The 14,369-nt window shown below is 42.6% G+C and overlaps 1 protein-coding gene across 1 annotated transcript in view; it reads right to left on the bottom strand.

Annotated features, from left to right (window-relative positions):
* Positions 1–256: 256 nt before the first annotated feature.
* LOC129829970 (calcitonin gene-related peptide type 1 receptor-like) overlaps positions 257–14,369 on the bottom strand; it is a 31,537-nt gene continuing 17,424 nt past the window's right edge. Inside the window, exons 2-13 of the mRNA XM_055892043.1 lie at positions 11,871–11,925; positions 11,633–11,774; positions 6,282–6,389; positions 6,046–6,158; positions 5,793–5,884; positions 4,955–5,081; positions 4,634–4,787; positions 2,504–2,564; positions 2,250–2,316; positions 1,938–2,156; positions 1,773–1,814; positions 257–1,601 (exon numbers count right to left, since the gene is read on the bottom strand). Of these exons, the coding sequence (XP_055748018.1) occupies positions 1,338–1,601; positions 1,773–1,814; positions 1,938–2,156; positions 2,250–2,316; positions 2,504–2,564; positions 4,634–4,787; positions 4,955–5,081; positions 5,793–5,884; positions 6,046–6,158; positions 6,282–6,389; positions 11,633–11,774; positions 11,871–11,921 (1,440 nt within the window). The 5' untranslated portion in view covers positions 11,922–11,925 and the 3' untranslated portion in view covers positions 257–1,337. The remainder of the gene's footprint in view (positions 1,602–1,772; positions 1,815–1,937; positions 2,157–2,249; positions 2,317–2,503; positions 2,565–4,633; positions 4,788–4,954; positions 5,082–5,792; positions 5,885–6,045; positions 6,159–6,281; positions 6,390–11,632; positions 11,775–11,870; positions 11,926–14,369) is intronic.

Consider the following 14,369-nt stretch of genomic DNA (forward strand, 5'->3'; position numbering starts at 1 on the left):
ACATACGATGAAAAGAGTCTGGAAAAAAATACCATCCCCCTTTATTAATAGTGATCTTAATGGTTTGCAATAAATTCCCTCTTCCGATTTGTAAGATTAAGTAGAGTGAGTGAGTCAGTTTAACAAAAGCTTTTCCCTCCTGGTGGTCTTTCTTTTAATACCTCTGCCTTTGAAGATATCACATTCTGAGTGAGTCAGATCTACATTACAAAAAAGTAATAGTTAAATAGAAAATAACAAGCAAAAACCTAAATTATAAAAGTTTATTTTAATACCATTGTTACACAAATAAACACGTTTATAAAGTAGTGTTATTCAGTTAGGCATTTATTCTGAAGTCAAAGTGGAATGTTTTTCATAAACTGCAGCATTGCAAATTCTCCCCACTACACACACATGTATGTATGTATGTATGTATGTATGTATAAATAGTTCAACTGCAGCTCAGTGGTATAATACATGTATCCTTAGATTTTTCATATTGTGAAAAGCAACTCAATAAACAAGACTGTAAAACCGTAAGAAAATAACACTGGATAAAAAAGTGACTTTTGGGTGTTGTCAGACATAGGGCAACCCCACATCACTGAATAATAGGTTCTTCCATTAGAGTGTCAAAGCACAGACACACTTTTCCTCATTGTGTTGTATGCCTTATTCACTGTCAGTCATCTTCCTTGCCTCTGAGAACTCAACATTCAGCAGTCAGAACTATGCCAAGTAATTTCATGGTTCTAAAAAGGCAAGCTTATGCAACACACATTTAAATAATAAGTTCCACATCATTAAAAAGTGACATCAAAAAGACAGATCCTAATTTTAATAATATAAAAGTAGTGTCAGAGTTTAATACTCATCAAATATAAGAGTGCTTATATACTGTACAAATGGTACAATAGGCCTACAGAAAATTATTACATCAGACACTAATTCGCATTGAAGGACAAGATCAAACATGACCAGAGATAGCCACCTTCATTGGGTCCTTGCATCACTGGATTTGTTCCTTAAGGCCAACATGAGCAACAGTGAGAAGCTACAGTAAAATGTATATACATCTGGGGCGAATACTTGTCTGCAAGGTTTCAACTGGACCCTGTAAACTGCTCATTCATTATCAAATGTGTGTGTATGTGTCTTTGTCTGTGTTGTGTGTTTGTGCTTGCATGTGTATCTTGTACACATTTGTGCGTATATTCTTACCGTGTGTGTGTGTGTGTGTGTGATCCTCTTTTTCTGCTCTGACCAATTGTCTGTGGCCACGCTGTGAGCTAAGTGAGCCTGTTTGTGACCAGCATTATGTGATGACGCCTATGGGAAGGGACAATGCAATGCTCTCAGATGTCAGTGGTCTCCAGGATCCTTGGCGTATCCATCTCCCTATTGGTGCAGCGCTTGCCGTTGCTCTGTCCATTGGCTCGGTAGTGCACACTGCCACCTGGCTTAATGATGGTGTCCTCCTCAGAAGCAGTGAGCTCCAGGCTGACTGTAGCGCGACTCGTCTCGGTCACAGAGGAGTTGGTGTTGTAGTGGGAGTAGGAATCTGTCCATTTCCACACCAGCTTGGTCTGGGCCCATTTCCTTCTAAGACATGCCTGCACCTGTGGAACCAAAGACAGAGTGGTTTAAGAGCAACATAAAATGCGAGCTTGAACCTTATCAGTAAATACTGGCAAACAAATATAGAGAATTCCTGAATGACAATGATTCTACTTCTAAATGAAAAGAGACTGAGCGGAATCATCAGCTATTTAAGAAATACTGACACTTACCTCTGCATTGCAAAAGCAGAATATAATTGCAACCAGGAGTCCCTATAAAGGAATAATTATTCAGTGAATATTCCTCCAGATTAAACATTCTGTAATGGCCTTATATCACTTGTGGATATTGTGTTGAAAGGTTCAGATTTGCTTTTAATAAAAAAACACCCATACCTGGAAATGTGTGAAGATGTTCATGATGAACTCATAGATGGCCCTGGCCTTATGTCCCTCTGGCCTCCAAGGAACCAGGATGAACTGGGCTCCCAGCAGAGGTATCAGGATTAGAGTGGCTCGCACAGCCTTCATATAGGCATTGGACTGTGCACTGTGGGTCACCTGCAGCTTGGTGATCAGCACACGCACTATGTTGAGTAGGAAGAACAGGTTCACCTGGAAACAGCCAGAGGGAAGCAGAGGAGGGGTCGAGTTTGAGCACATTGTCCACTTTGGTTTCTATTTTTTGTTTTGGTAGTGCAGACTCACAAGCAGGGCAGCTTGGAAAGGACCATGGATGATGTAGAGCAGGTGTGTGTCGGAACTGATCCAGCATCTGGGAGACAAGGAGAGACGAGGCTAAACTCAACTGAGACAGTAAAATAAGATCCTGAGCTTTACTGGGACATAAGTATTGTAACTGACAGGATGCAGCGTACTAATGTAGCATGCAGTGCACTGTCAACCTCTGCTACTATTGTGCACAGTAGCATATTATTCAGAGGGAGGAGCTGACACATTACCTGTCATCATAGAAGACCCCGCGGGCCACAGCATGTGTAATGGCAGGAATGATGGGGAAGCCTGGAAGAAAGACAGAGGAGTCCATGGCTGCAGTTCAAACGCAAAGTAGACAGCCCTCAGCCCTAAACCCTCAGCCCTTGAATGACGTTTTACATCGTCACATCGGAGTGTACCTTAAATGTCCCTTGCCCAAGCGAGGGAGAGAGGCAATGTCCTTGGTGACAATCTTGAAGTTGAGCTTAAAAACAACCAACTTAAAGCTATTAATCACAGATTACTGCACCTGTACATAGCCCATCTGTAAACAGCCCATCTACCTACCTCATCCCCATACTGTATTTATTTATCTTGCTCCTTTGCACCCCAGTATCTCTACCTGCACATTCATCTTCTGCACATCTACCATTCGTGTTTTAATTGCTATAATGTAATTACTTCACCACCATGGCCTATGTATTGCCTTACCTCCCTTATCTTACCTCATTTGCACTCACTGTATATAGACTTTTTGTTTTCTTTTGTTCTACTGTATTATTGACTATGTGTTGTTGTATGTGTCGAATTGCTATGCTTTATCTTGGCCAGGTCGCAGTTGCAAATGAGAACTGGTTCTCAACTAGCCTACCTGGTTAAATAAAGGTGAATGTAGCTAGCAAGCTAACATAACTAGCTAGCACCCATGTCAGGTAGCTAGCTACAGTTACCCATAGCTGGCTAGCTAGGTTTATAGTTTTATGAAGCTAGCTACACTTTATAGTCTCATAGTGAGGAGCCTAAGCCAATTTGAGCGTTATTCCCATTTGCCAATGCTCAAATCAAATCAAATTGTATTTGTCACATGCCCGAATACAACAGGTATACAGCAGTTGCCATACCAGGCAGTGACGCAACTAGTCCGGATGCTATCAATGGTGCAGCTGTAGAATTTGAGGATCTGAGGACCCATGCAAAATCTTTTCAGTCTCCTGGCATTGTTGTGCCCTCTACACGACTGTCTTGGAGCGTTTGGACCATGATAGTTTGTTGGTGATGTGTTGGTGATGTGGACACCAAGTAACTTCAAGCTCTCAACCTGCTCCACTACAGCCCTGTCGATGTAGTCCATGATCATCTCCTTTGTCTTGATCACATTGAGGGAGAGGTTGTTATCCTGGCACCACACTGCCAGGTCTCTGACCTCCTCCCTATAGGCTGTCTCGTCGTTGACGGTGATCAGGACTACCACTGTTGTGTCATCGGCAAACTTGATGGTGTTGAAGTCGTGCTTGGCGAACAGGGAGTACAGGAGTGGACTTAGCACACACCCCTGAGGGGCCCCCGTGTTGAGGATCAGCGTGTCAGATTTGTTGTTGCCTACCCTAACCACCTGGGGGCTGCCCGTCAGGAAGCCCAGGATCCAGTTGCAGAGGGAGGCGTTTGGTCCCAGGGTCCTTAGCTTAGTGATGAGCTTTGAGGGCACTATTGTGTTGAACGCTGAGCTGTAGTCAATGATTAGCATTCTCACGTAGGTGTTCCTTTTGTCCAGGTGGGAAAGGACAGTGCAATAGAGATTGCGTCATCTGTGGATCTGTTGGGGCGGTATGCAAATTGGAATGGGTCTAGGGTTTCTGGGATAATGGTGTCGATGTGAGCCATGACCAGCCTTTCAAAGCACTTCAAGGCTACAGAAGTGAGTGCTACAGGTCACAATATCATCTGTATATATATTTTTAGCAACCGAGCTTAATAATTTTGTTGATTAAATTTGACACTTCGTGGGCACCGGAGTTTGACACATAGCTACATTTTGTAGTCACATGTCAACCCCACAAGTGATTAAACTCCTTCACTCGCTCCCTCAAGCTAAATCGAGGGCCGAGGGGGCAACGTTTGTGAATTTAACCTCCACTTATGTCGGCAATCAAACTGCATCTGGTTTCGACGGGGATTCTCCCAAGGGAAAGTGGCAAGCGCAAGGGCTGAGGTGGTAAAATGAAAGTGTTTGGACTGCAGCCCAAGACTGTCATGAGCTTCCATAAGGCCTTCTTAGATGACATGATGCATAATATAGAGATATGAAAGCATAGAAGACATATTCAACATTGTGCTAGGGGAACAGCAGTGTGACAAAGATGCAGTCAGTCACTCACCCCAACCAAGGACATAATACCAGCCCAGCTGCTGCTCTCCCACAAACACAGAAACGACGATGAGAGTGTGCAGGTAGATCCCCTCACACAGCATCCAGAAGTAGTTGGAGCCAAATGTATACTGGTTCAGGACTGTCAGGATCTTGCATCCAATCTGAGAACAGCACAGGGACAACTTTCTGAAGTTGTCACTGTCACTCATTGCCACACATTGTGGAGTGTAGCACCTCAAAATTGCATCTTCACCAACTTCATGAGTTCAACCAGTAGCTATTCATGTTCAGAGTAATCCCCCTAATGACAGAGGTGTACATTACTTACAGGGTAGCTGGCTCCCAGCTGCTGGTTTTTGGCTACAGCAGAGATCCAGATGACGGTGCAGATGGAGTTGAAGATAAAGGACAGGAACATGTTCTTATGGAGGGAGATCCTCTGGCAGCTCAGACTCCTAATGGTAGGATTAGAACAGAGGGACACAACTCAAGAAACAAGTGGTGTGGTAATCTTATTTTTCACTTTATGGTGTAGCACTAGTAGTCAAATGTTGTGAATTCAAGTTGGCAATGTAGGAAGAACCAAATACATCTATTCTAAAACAGAGGGCTCAGTGTGTAGTTAGAACCAAATACCTCTGTTTTAGAATAAAGGGCTCAGTGTGTAGTTAGAACCAAATACCTCTGTTTTAGAATAAAGGGCTCAGTGTGTAGTTAGAACCAAATACCTCTGTTTTAGAATAAAGGGCTCAGTGTGTAGTTAGAGCCAAATACCTCCATTTTAGAATAAAGGGCTCAGTGTGTAGTTAGAACCAAATACCTCTGTTTTAGAATAAAGGGCTCAGTGTGTAGTTAGAGCCAAATACCTCCATTTTAGAATAAAGGGCCCAGTGTGTAGTTAGAGCCAAATACCTCTGTTTTAGAATAGAGGGCTCAGTGTGTAGTTAGAACCAAATACCTCTGTTTTAGAATAAAGGGCTCAGTGTGTAGTTAGAGCCAAATACCTCTGTTTTAGAATAGAGGGCTCGTGTGCAGGAAGAGAAACACCAACAGAATCACTTTGATGCAAGGATGTAAAGTGAAAAAGTACACTAATGTGACAGTCTACTGTTGTGCTCTGAATATCTGCCTCAATTGGTCCATGGAGGAAACCATGAATGACTTACTTAAAGTAGGAGAAGATGCAGAGTGAGATGATGAGGGATACCACAGACAATCCATGTCCCACAATGGCCAAGTAGTACAAGCTGAAAGCAAACTGGGCAAGAAGGGAACGAGGACGCAACAGGAAGCATTAATTCACTTCTTTAACTAAGTGGACACAATAGAGACGTTGACAACAACAATCACTAAATTGACTCTAATAAAAATGGTTTAGCCACTGTCAGAATTGATAAACTACTTGGCTTAAAAGTATACCATCAGTTTATCCTTGGTGTACATCTGACACTGGGTGTAATTGGACCAAATACGGTTGCTCTCAGGGTGACGAAACCACTGTCCATCCAAGTTGCACACTTTGGTCGCTTTCTCTGTTTGAATGGACACAGGGAGAGTATGGATGTCACAAAACATTTCAGGTAGGGCATCATCAGTAAAGATCAAGTCAGTTGAATTGTGATTGAATGAGATGTGTGGCTGACTGGCTGGCTCACCCGAGGGGTCAAAGTCCTGGAAGTAATCAGGGCAGAGCTGCATGGCCGTGCCAGGGGCAGAGTCACTCCAACACAGCCAGCCGTCCCATGTGCGGTTACAGAATGTGCCTGTAGGGGGCAAAGAGGGAGGAGCAGCTGTTTGCAGTGTATTATAGTACTGCAACCATTTCATGTTTCAAAAAGTTTAGGTTCATTGCATTAGTGAACTCTGAACTGTGTATTATATCATGAACATATACAGGTAGAGTGACATCTGGTAGTTATATTAGTGATCAAAGAACACTAATAATCTAGGTATAACACTATCACACTCATTTTAAAATACTGTGTGGGTCGTTTTCTAAGACAAACTGAAAACAACAGTCTCTTATTTCCTGGGAATGTGACTTTAAAGCCAACAGAGAAACAAAACACCTAAAATGTCCCTTAAAAATTATTGATATAAAACATTGAATATTGTATCAATAATGTACATTAAAACAGCTGAGAGAAACAGCTACATATGCAAACACACATATCACTTTAAATACATTCCTAGTAAACAATACAAGGAAGTCTGTGTCCAGGTTGTTGCATGTAGGGAAATAGAGCGCAAAATAGCATTTCAAAGGCTGTTATTTACTGAGCTCCAGTAACAGGGGCAGCTTGGAGACAAAGAACACTTCCCTCCTTTCAGACCTGAGGGTAGTCACTTCCCTTCTCCCTATTTCTCCTGACCTGCACTACTCCTCCACTCTTATTATGATGAGTGTGTATGTGGCTGCATGTCAGTGGCGGTCAGTGCCATTTATTTTGATTATTAGACTGTATTTAACCAGGAGAACCCATTGAGACCAGGGTTTCATTTCCAATGGTGAGCAACAATTCAAGCATGATCACTACAAAATTACAGTTAAAACATTTCAAATAAACTACGTTCCTTTCAAAAGGGCAGTAGAAACAAATAAACTCAGGACCCTGTCTTTCAAAGATAATTCATAAAAAAACAAATAACTTCACATATCTTCATTGTAAAGGGTTTAAACACTGTTTCCCATGCATATTCAATGAACCATAAACAATTAATGAACATGCACCTGTGGAACAGTCGTTAAGACACTAACAGCTTACAGACGGTAGGCAATTAAGGTCACAGTTATGAAAAATTAGGACACTAGAGAGGCCTTTCTACTGTCTCTGAAAAACACCAAAAGAAAGATACCCAGGGTCCCTGCTCATCTTCGTGAACGTGCCTTAGGCATGCTGCAAGAAGGCATGAGGACTGCACTAGTGGCCAGGGCAATAAATTGCAATGTCCGTACTGTGAGACGCCTAAGACAGAGCTACAGGGAGACAGGACAGAGGGCTGATCGTCCTCACAGTGGCATACCACGTGTAACAACACCTGCACAGGATCGGTACATCTGAACATCACACCTGCGGGACAGGTACAGGATGGCAACAACAACTGCCCGAGTTACACCAGGAACGCACAATCCCTCCATCACTGCTCAGACTGTCCGCAATAGGCTGAGAGAGGCTGGACTGAGGGCTTGTAGGCCTGTTATAGGTCGTGGCAGGTCCTGACCAGACATCACCGGCAACAACGTCGCCTATGGGCACAAACCCACCTTGTCTGGACCAGACAGGACTGGCAAAAAGTGCTCTTCACTGACGAGTCGCGGTTTTGTCTCACCAGGGGTGATGGTTGAATTTGAGTTTATCGTCGATGGAATGAGCGTTACACCGAGGCCTGTACTCTGGAGCGGGATCTATTTGGAGGTAGAGGGTCCGTCATGATGCTGTGACACACTGCCCCAGACCATCGGACTGAGCTTGTCATTATAGGCAATCTCAATGCTGTCCGTTACAGGGAAGACATCCTCCTCCCTCAAGTGGTACTCTTCCTGCAGGCTCATCCTGACATGACCCTCCAGCATGACAATGCCACCAGCCATACTGCTTGTTCTGTGCGTGCGTGATTTCCTGCAAGACAGGCATGTCAGTGTTCTGCCATGGCCAGCGAAGAGCCTGGATCTCAATCCCATTGAGCACGTCTGGGACCTGTTGGATCGGAGGGTGAGGGCTAGGGCCATTCCCCCCAGAAATGTGCGGGAACTTGCAGGTGCCTTGGTGGAAGAGTGGGGTAACATCTCACAGCAAGAACTGGCAAATCTGGTGCAGTCCATGAGGAGGAGATGCACTGCAGTACTTAATGCAGCTGGTGGCAACACCAGATACTGACTGTTACTTTTGATTTTTACCCCGCCTTTGTTCAGGGACACATTATTCCATTTCTGTTAGTCACATGTCTGTGGAACTTGTTCAGTTTACGTCTCAGTTGTTGAATCTTATGTTCATACAAATATTTACACTTTAAGTTTGCTGAAAATAAGCACAGTTGACAGTGAGGACATTTCTTTTTTTGCTGAGTTTATATACAGTCAATCAAAAATAAGTACAGTTTTCATTGGTCAGATTTTTTTTATCAGAGCCCTGAATTCACCTTTTGGGACCAAATAATGAAGTTTTAGAGTGACCTGTAGGTCATTCCAGGACGGAGAAGCATAGTAACTGAAAGCTGTCTTCCCTAACTCAAAGGAGACACTGGAACCTTTAGTACCACCCATTCTTGAGAGCGAGTTTTATAGTTACTAGATTTCCAATTTAGAAGTGAGGTGAGGTAATAAGGGAGTTCCTGGAGAAGTGCTTTATATACAAATAATAGCCAATGTTGTGGTGTTCTGTTAGTCAGAGACTCCGAGCCAACAGAAATATATGAGACATGATGCGTACGGAATTCTCACCAGTGATAAAACGCAAGGCTGAGTAGTAGACTGAATCCAGAGGTTTTAACAGGCTGCCGGGTGCATGTAGATTGTGTCGCCATAGTCAATTACTAAGAGGAGTGTCTTCCTCCTATTTTCAAAAGTGAGACAGGATTTATTTCTATACTCGCAACTTTGTCAGCTTATCAATGTGTGATTTATAAAAGGCTGGCTTCAATCAAATACCTATATAATTATAATGGGGGCCTAGCTCAATTTGGACTCCTTTTAATGTACATACACAGTATATACATACATATACACACATACATATACAGATCTTTAGGATACCTGGAGAAAAATATAAACTTTGTTATATCAACATTTTAGCACTAATTTAAAGATTGAATTTAATCAAAGCCAAGCAGAAAGTTGTGAATGGCCTGCTGCACTGAGGGGACGGGAATAAGTAACTGTGTCATCCACAGAGATGTAAACCCCAGTTGTTGTTGTTGGGGGACAAACCAAAATGATGAATGTAAGTAGTGAACAGTAAGGGCCGAGTACTGAGCCTTTAGGCACTCCTTTGGTTATGTTAAGAAAATTAGACTTAACTTAACTTAACTTAACATCAAAAGATATACACTGACTTCCGTCGTGCAGGTCATTTTTTAACTAGCCGCAGGTCTCTTGGTCTAGACCAACTTCGGATAGCCTCCGTAGCAGAAGTGCATGATAAACTATATTGGATACTTTCGACAGATCAATAAAAAGGGCAGCGCAGTGCTCTTTCCTGTCTTGTGTGTTTATGTAATTTAAGACTTGAGAAGCAGGGAGATGGTGCTGTGACCTGTCCTAAAGCCTGACTGGTGAGCATTCAGAATACATTTTCTAAAAAGGACCGCATTTGAGAATTTACCAAGAGTTCTAATATTGTCGCTAGACGTGAACGTTTTGAGGTCGGGCAATAATTATTAAGATCACAGGGATCACCACCTTCGTGGAGCGGGAGAACAAAAAGGGCCAACTTCCACACCTTAGGAATAATACCCAAGAGAATGGCTAGATTAAAAACATGTCAATTGCTCCAGAATCCGGCATGGGTCAAGCATGTCTGTCCCAGGGGATTTGTTTTACATAAATAAAATAGGATTACTAGGAATGTTCTGGATGCTAACGGATTACTTTCAAACCGTAACTGCTACACAGGGTTGGGAAGGGTTGCATTCTTTATTGATTTAACAAGGCAAGTCCGTTAAGAACAAATTCTTATTTACAATGACGGCATACAAAAAGGCAAAAGACCTGAGGGGATGGGGGCTGGGATTAAAAATAATTATAATAATTTCTAAATGTAATCCATTAGTTACTAGATACCAGTCCACAATTGTAATCAGTAATATAGCTTTTGGATTACCCAAACTCAGTAATGTAATTACTCACATTTTTTCCTTTTTACTTTTGGATTACTGTAAAGTAAAAAGGATCCATCAAACGCATTTAGTGTGTCATCACATTGGTCTCTCACTTGTGCCTTTTTTCAATGCTGAATTGAATGTTATTGAGAGAACAAAGGTATCATAATGTATTTTTATTTTTTCACTAACATCCTTTCTGAATTTAAAAGTAATCTAGGTTTTTCAAAAGTAATGCAATCTGATTACAATATTTTTGAGGGTAATGTAACTGATTACAGTTTCTTTTTAATAACTGATGACATGCAATCAGTTACTCCCCAACCCTGCCTCTACACAACCTACATCGTTGTCACCATATTAGCTAACATCATAGTCAACAGCGGAACTAACGCGTTAGTAAACCTACAACCCAATCCATGTGTACCATCACGCAGTACAGTGTACAGCAAGCAGTTCAGCAGTTACACCGTTGGGGCCCAGTGGCAATAAATTAATACAAAATTGCCACTGCGTTGCAGTGTTTGATAGCCTTGGCCAGCTAGCTAACATTTTAATAGCATTCCTCTCTGTTTAAGTCAGGTTGTTGAGTAGGCTAAATTTGCTGCATTAGCTAGCTAAGTAAGTGAAAGGTAAACTAAGAAGAACAAAAAATATAACTAGCTCTCTCTCTACTGCTTTTCCTTCATTTTTGAATAAAGGAATAATTTGTTCAAAACTGTTCAACTATTGTCTTTCGCTCTCTTTGAGTCAACTACTCACCACACATTGTGCCCTGCAGTGCTAGCTAGTTGCAGCTTATGCTTTCAGTACTGTATGAATTATCTGATCCTTTGATTGGATGGACAACATGTCAGTTCATGCTGCAAGAGCTCTGATAGGTTGGAGGCCGTCCTACGGAAGTCATCATAATTACTGTGTAAGTCTATGGAAGGGAGTGAGAACAATGCGCCTACAAGGTTTAGTATTGAAGTCAATGTACCCAGATGAGGATGGAGGCTAGCTGTCCTCCAGCTACACCATGGTGCTACCCTACAGAGTGCTGTTGAGGCTACTGTATACCTTCATTGCAAAACAGTGTGTTTTAAATCAACTATTTGGTGACTTGTGAATATATTTTTATCATAGTTTTTATTAGAGCCCCCACAGGTGCATGTGTGTGGGGGGGTGCATGTGTATAGTGCCTCACCATCTTCATTGTGTGGTGGGTCATGGAGAATCTTTAGGTAGCACTCAAACTGAGCTGAGAGGATCTGGCTGCGGGTCACTGTGGTTGACACAGGGTTGATAGGCACCTCTTCTGATTCCAGCACATCTTCACAGTGGCACACCTATTGGATATGTTTAAGGGCCCCTTTTGAGTTTCTAATATGACAAAGACATCACACACACACACACACACACACAGAGTAGTCGCGCTCTCTCACCTCAACTCCCAGGAGTAGCACCGGAAGCCATAGTGCTAGAATCCTCCACATGGTTCTATATGGGACAAAGAGAGGTGTTGGCAGTGAGCATCAGTGAACTATGGCAAGAGGAATCACAAGCATGGAAATAATATCGAGGAGCGAGTGGCTGTATTTCTAACTTTGGGATATACTTAATGTGGTTTGGTTCACGGTGGGGATTAATTGCAGCAATGGCTCTCTTTTGAATGGACCACTCAACAGTAATTGGCCATACTATGAGGAAACAACAAAAATACTTGTTTGTTCATGATTCTACTGTCTGTCTTTGCACTCGCTGAACACGCAGCGTGTACAAGTGTCTCAGAACAGGATGTCCACTCTCAACCTATTGGTCACAGCACCGCAGTCATTCCACTCAAGGTCAGGGAACATGCATATTTACAATACCAAGCAGGATGTTTATTTGATTATGGTTGAAATTTGAAACTGGAAAAACGTGAAGTATAACACTAGTGTCCCATCATGAAATCCACATTTTAATTGACTAACCCAGTTTAAAAGCACAGTAAACTTCCTGTTAGAACAAGAACATATAAGTATATAGATTGTTTTAGTAGTATTAGACATGAAAATGATGAGTGTAAAACATGAGCAAAGGGAGAGAAAGACAGGAGGAAAAGAGAGAGGACAGAATATGGAACAATGTGGAGCTTTGGGTGAAGACCAAGGACAATCCACAGAGGCTTATGGTTGGCCCAGAAATACAATACACTGGTGTAGTCTATACACTCTTAAAAAAAAAAAAAGTGCTATCTAGAACGATAAAGGGTTCTTCGGCTGTCTCCATTGGAGAACCCTTTTTGATTGTAGGTAGAACCCTTTTGGGTTCCATGTAGAACCCTTTCTATAGGGAAAGCCAAATAACAAATTTTTCTAAGTGTGTACATACAGTGCATTCGGAAAGTATTCAGACTCCTCGACTTTTTCCACATTTTGTTACGTTACAGCCTTATTCTAAAATTGATGAATGTTTTTCCTCATCAAGCTACACAAGATACCCCATAATAACAAAGCAACAAAACAAAACCTTATTCAGACTATTTGATAGGAGATTCAAAATTGAGCTCAGGTGCATCCCGTTTCCATTGATCATCCTCGAGATGTTTCTACAAATTGATTGGAGTCCACCTGTGGTAAATTCAATTGATTGGACATGATTTGGAAAGGCACACTATATAAGGTCCCACAGTTGAGAGTGCATGTAAGAGCAAAAACCAAGCCATGAGGTCAAAGGATTTGTCCGAGACAGATTTGTGTCGAGGCACAGATTTGGGGAAGGGTACCAAACATTTTCTGCAGCATTGAAAGTCCCTAAGAACACAGTGGCCTCCATCATTCTTAAATGGAAGAAGTTTGGAACCACCAAGACTCTTCCTAGAGCTGGCCGCCCAGCCAAACTAAGCAATCGGGGGAGAAGGGCCTTGGTCAGGGAGGTGACCAAGAACCCGATGGTCACTCTGACAGAGCTCCAGAGTTCCTCTGTGGAGATGGGAGAACTTCCAGAAGGACAACCATCTCTGCAGCACTCCACCAATCAGGCCTTTATGGTAGAGTGGCCGGATGGAAGCAACTCCTCAGTAAAAGGCATGACAGCCCATTTGGAGTTTGCCAAGGGACACCTAAAGAACATGAGAAACAAGATTCTCTGGTCTGATGAAACCAAGATTGACCTCTTTGGCCTGATTGCCAAGCGTCACGTCTGGAGGAAACCTGGCACCATCCCTACAGTGAAGCATGGTGATGGCAGTATCATGCTGTGGGGATGTTTTTCAGCGGCAGGTACTGGGAGACTAGTCAGGATCGACGGAAATATGAAAAGAGCAAAGTACAGGGAGAGATCCTTAACGAAATCCTGATCCAGAGCGCTCAGGACCTCAGACTGGGGTCAAGGTTCACCTTCCAACAGGACAATGACCCTAAGCACACAGCCAAGACAACGCAGGAGTGGCTTTAGGACAAGTCTCTGAATGTCCTTGAGTGGCCCAGCCAGAGCCCGGACATGAACCCAATCGAACATCCTCTGGAGAGACATGAAAATAGCTTTGCAGCGACGCTCCCAACCAACTTGAGGCTGTAAAGGGCTGCCAAAGGTGCTTCAACAAAGTACTGAGTAAAGGGTCTAAATACTTATGATAAAAAAACTTTATTTGTAATACACTTGCAACAAAAAAAACTCATTATGGTGTATTGTGTGTAGATTGGTGAGGGGGGGGAAAAACAATTAAATCCATTTTAGAATAAGGCTGTAACGTAATAAAATGTGGAAAAAGTCAAAGGGAATGAATACTTTCCGAATGCACTGTAGGGTCCTCTCTTCAATAGCTTGTCACCTGACCAAAGTCCCAAAGGGAGACACAGGGACATGGTGTCACACGTGTTCTCAACCAAGACTATACAACACCCTTTCACAATCAAGCCACATTCCCTATCCCTTTACATCTGTAAAACTACTATTTG

The sequence above is a fragment of the Salvelinus fontinalis genome, chromosome 31 (genome assembly GCF_029448725.1).
Source record: "Salvelinus fontinalis isolate EN_2023a chromosome 31, ASM2944872v1, whole genome shotgun sequence".
Lineage (NCBI taxonomy): Eukaryota > Metazoa > Chordata > Actinopteri > Salmoniformes > Salmonidae > Salvelinus > Salvelinus fontinalis.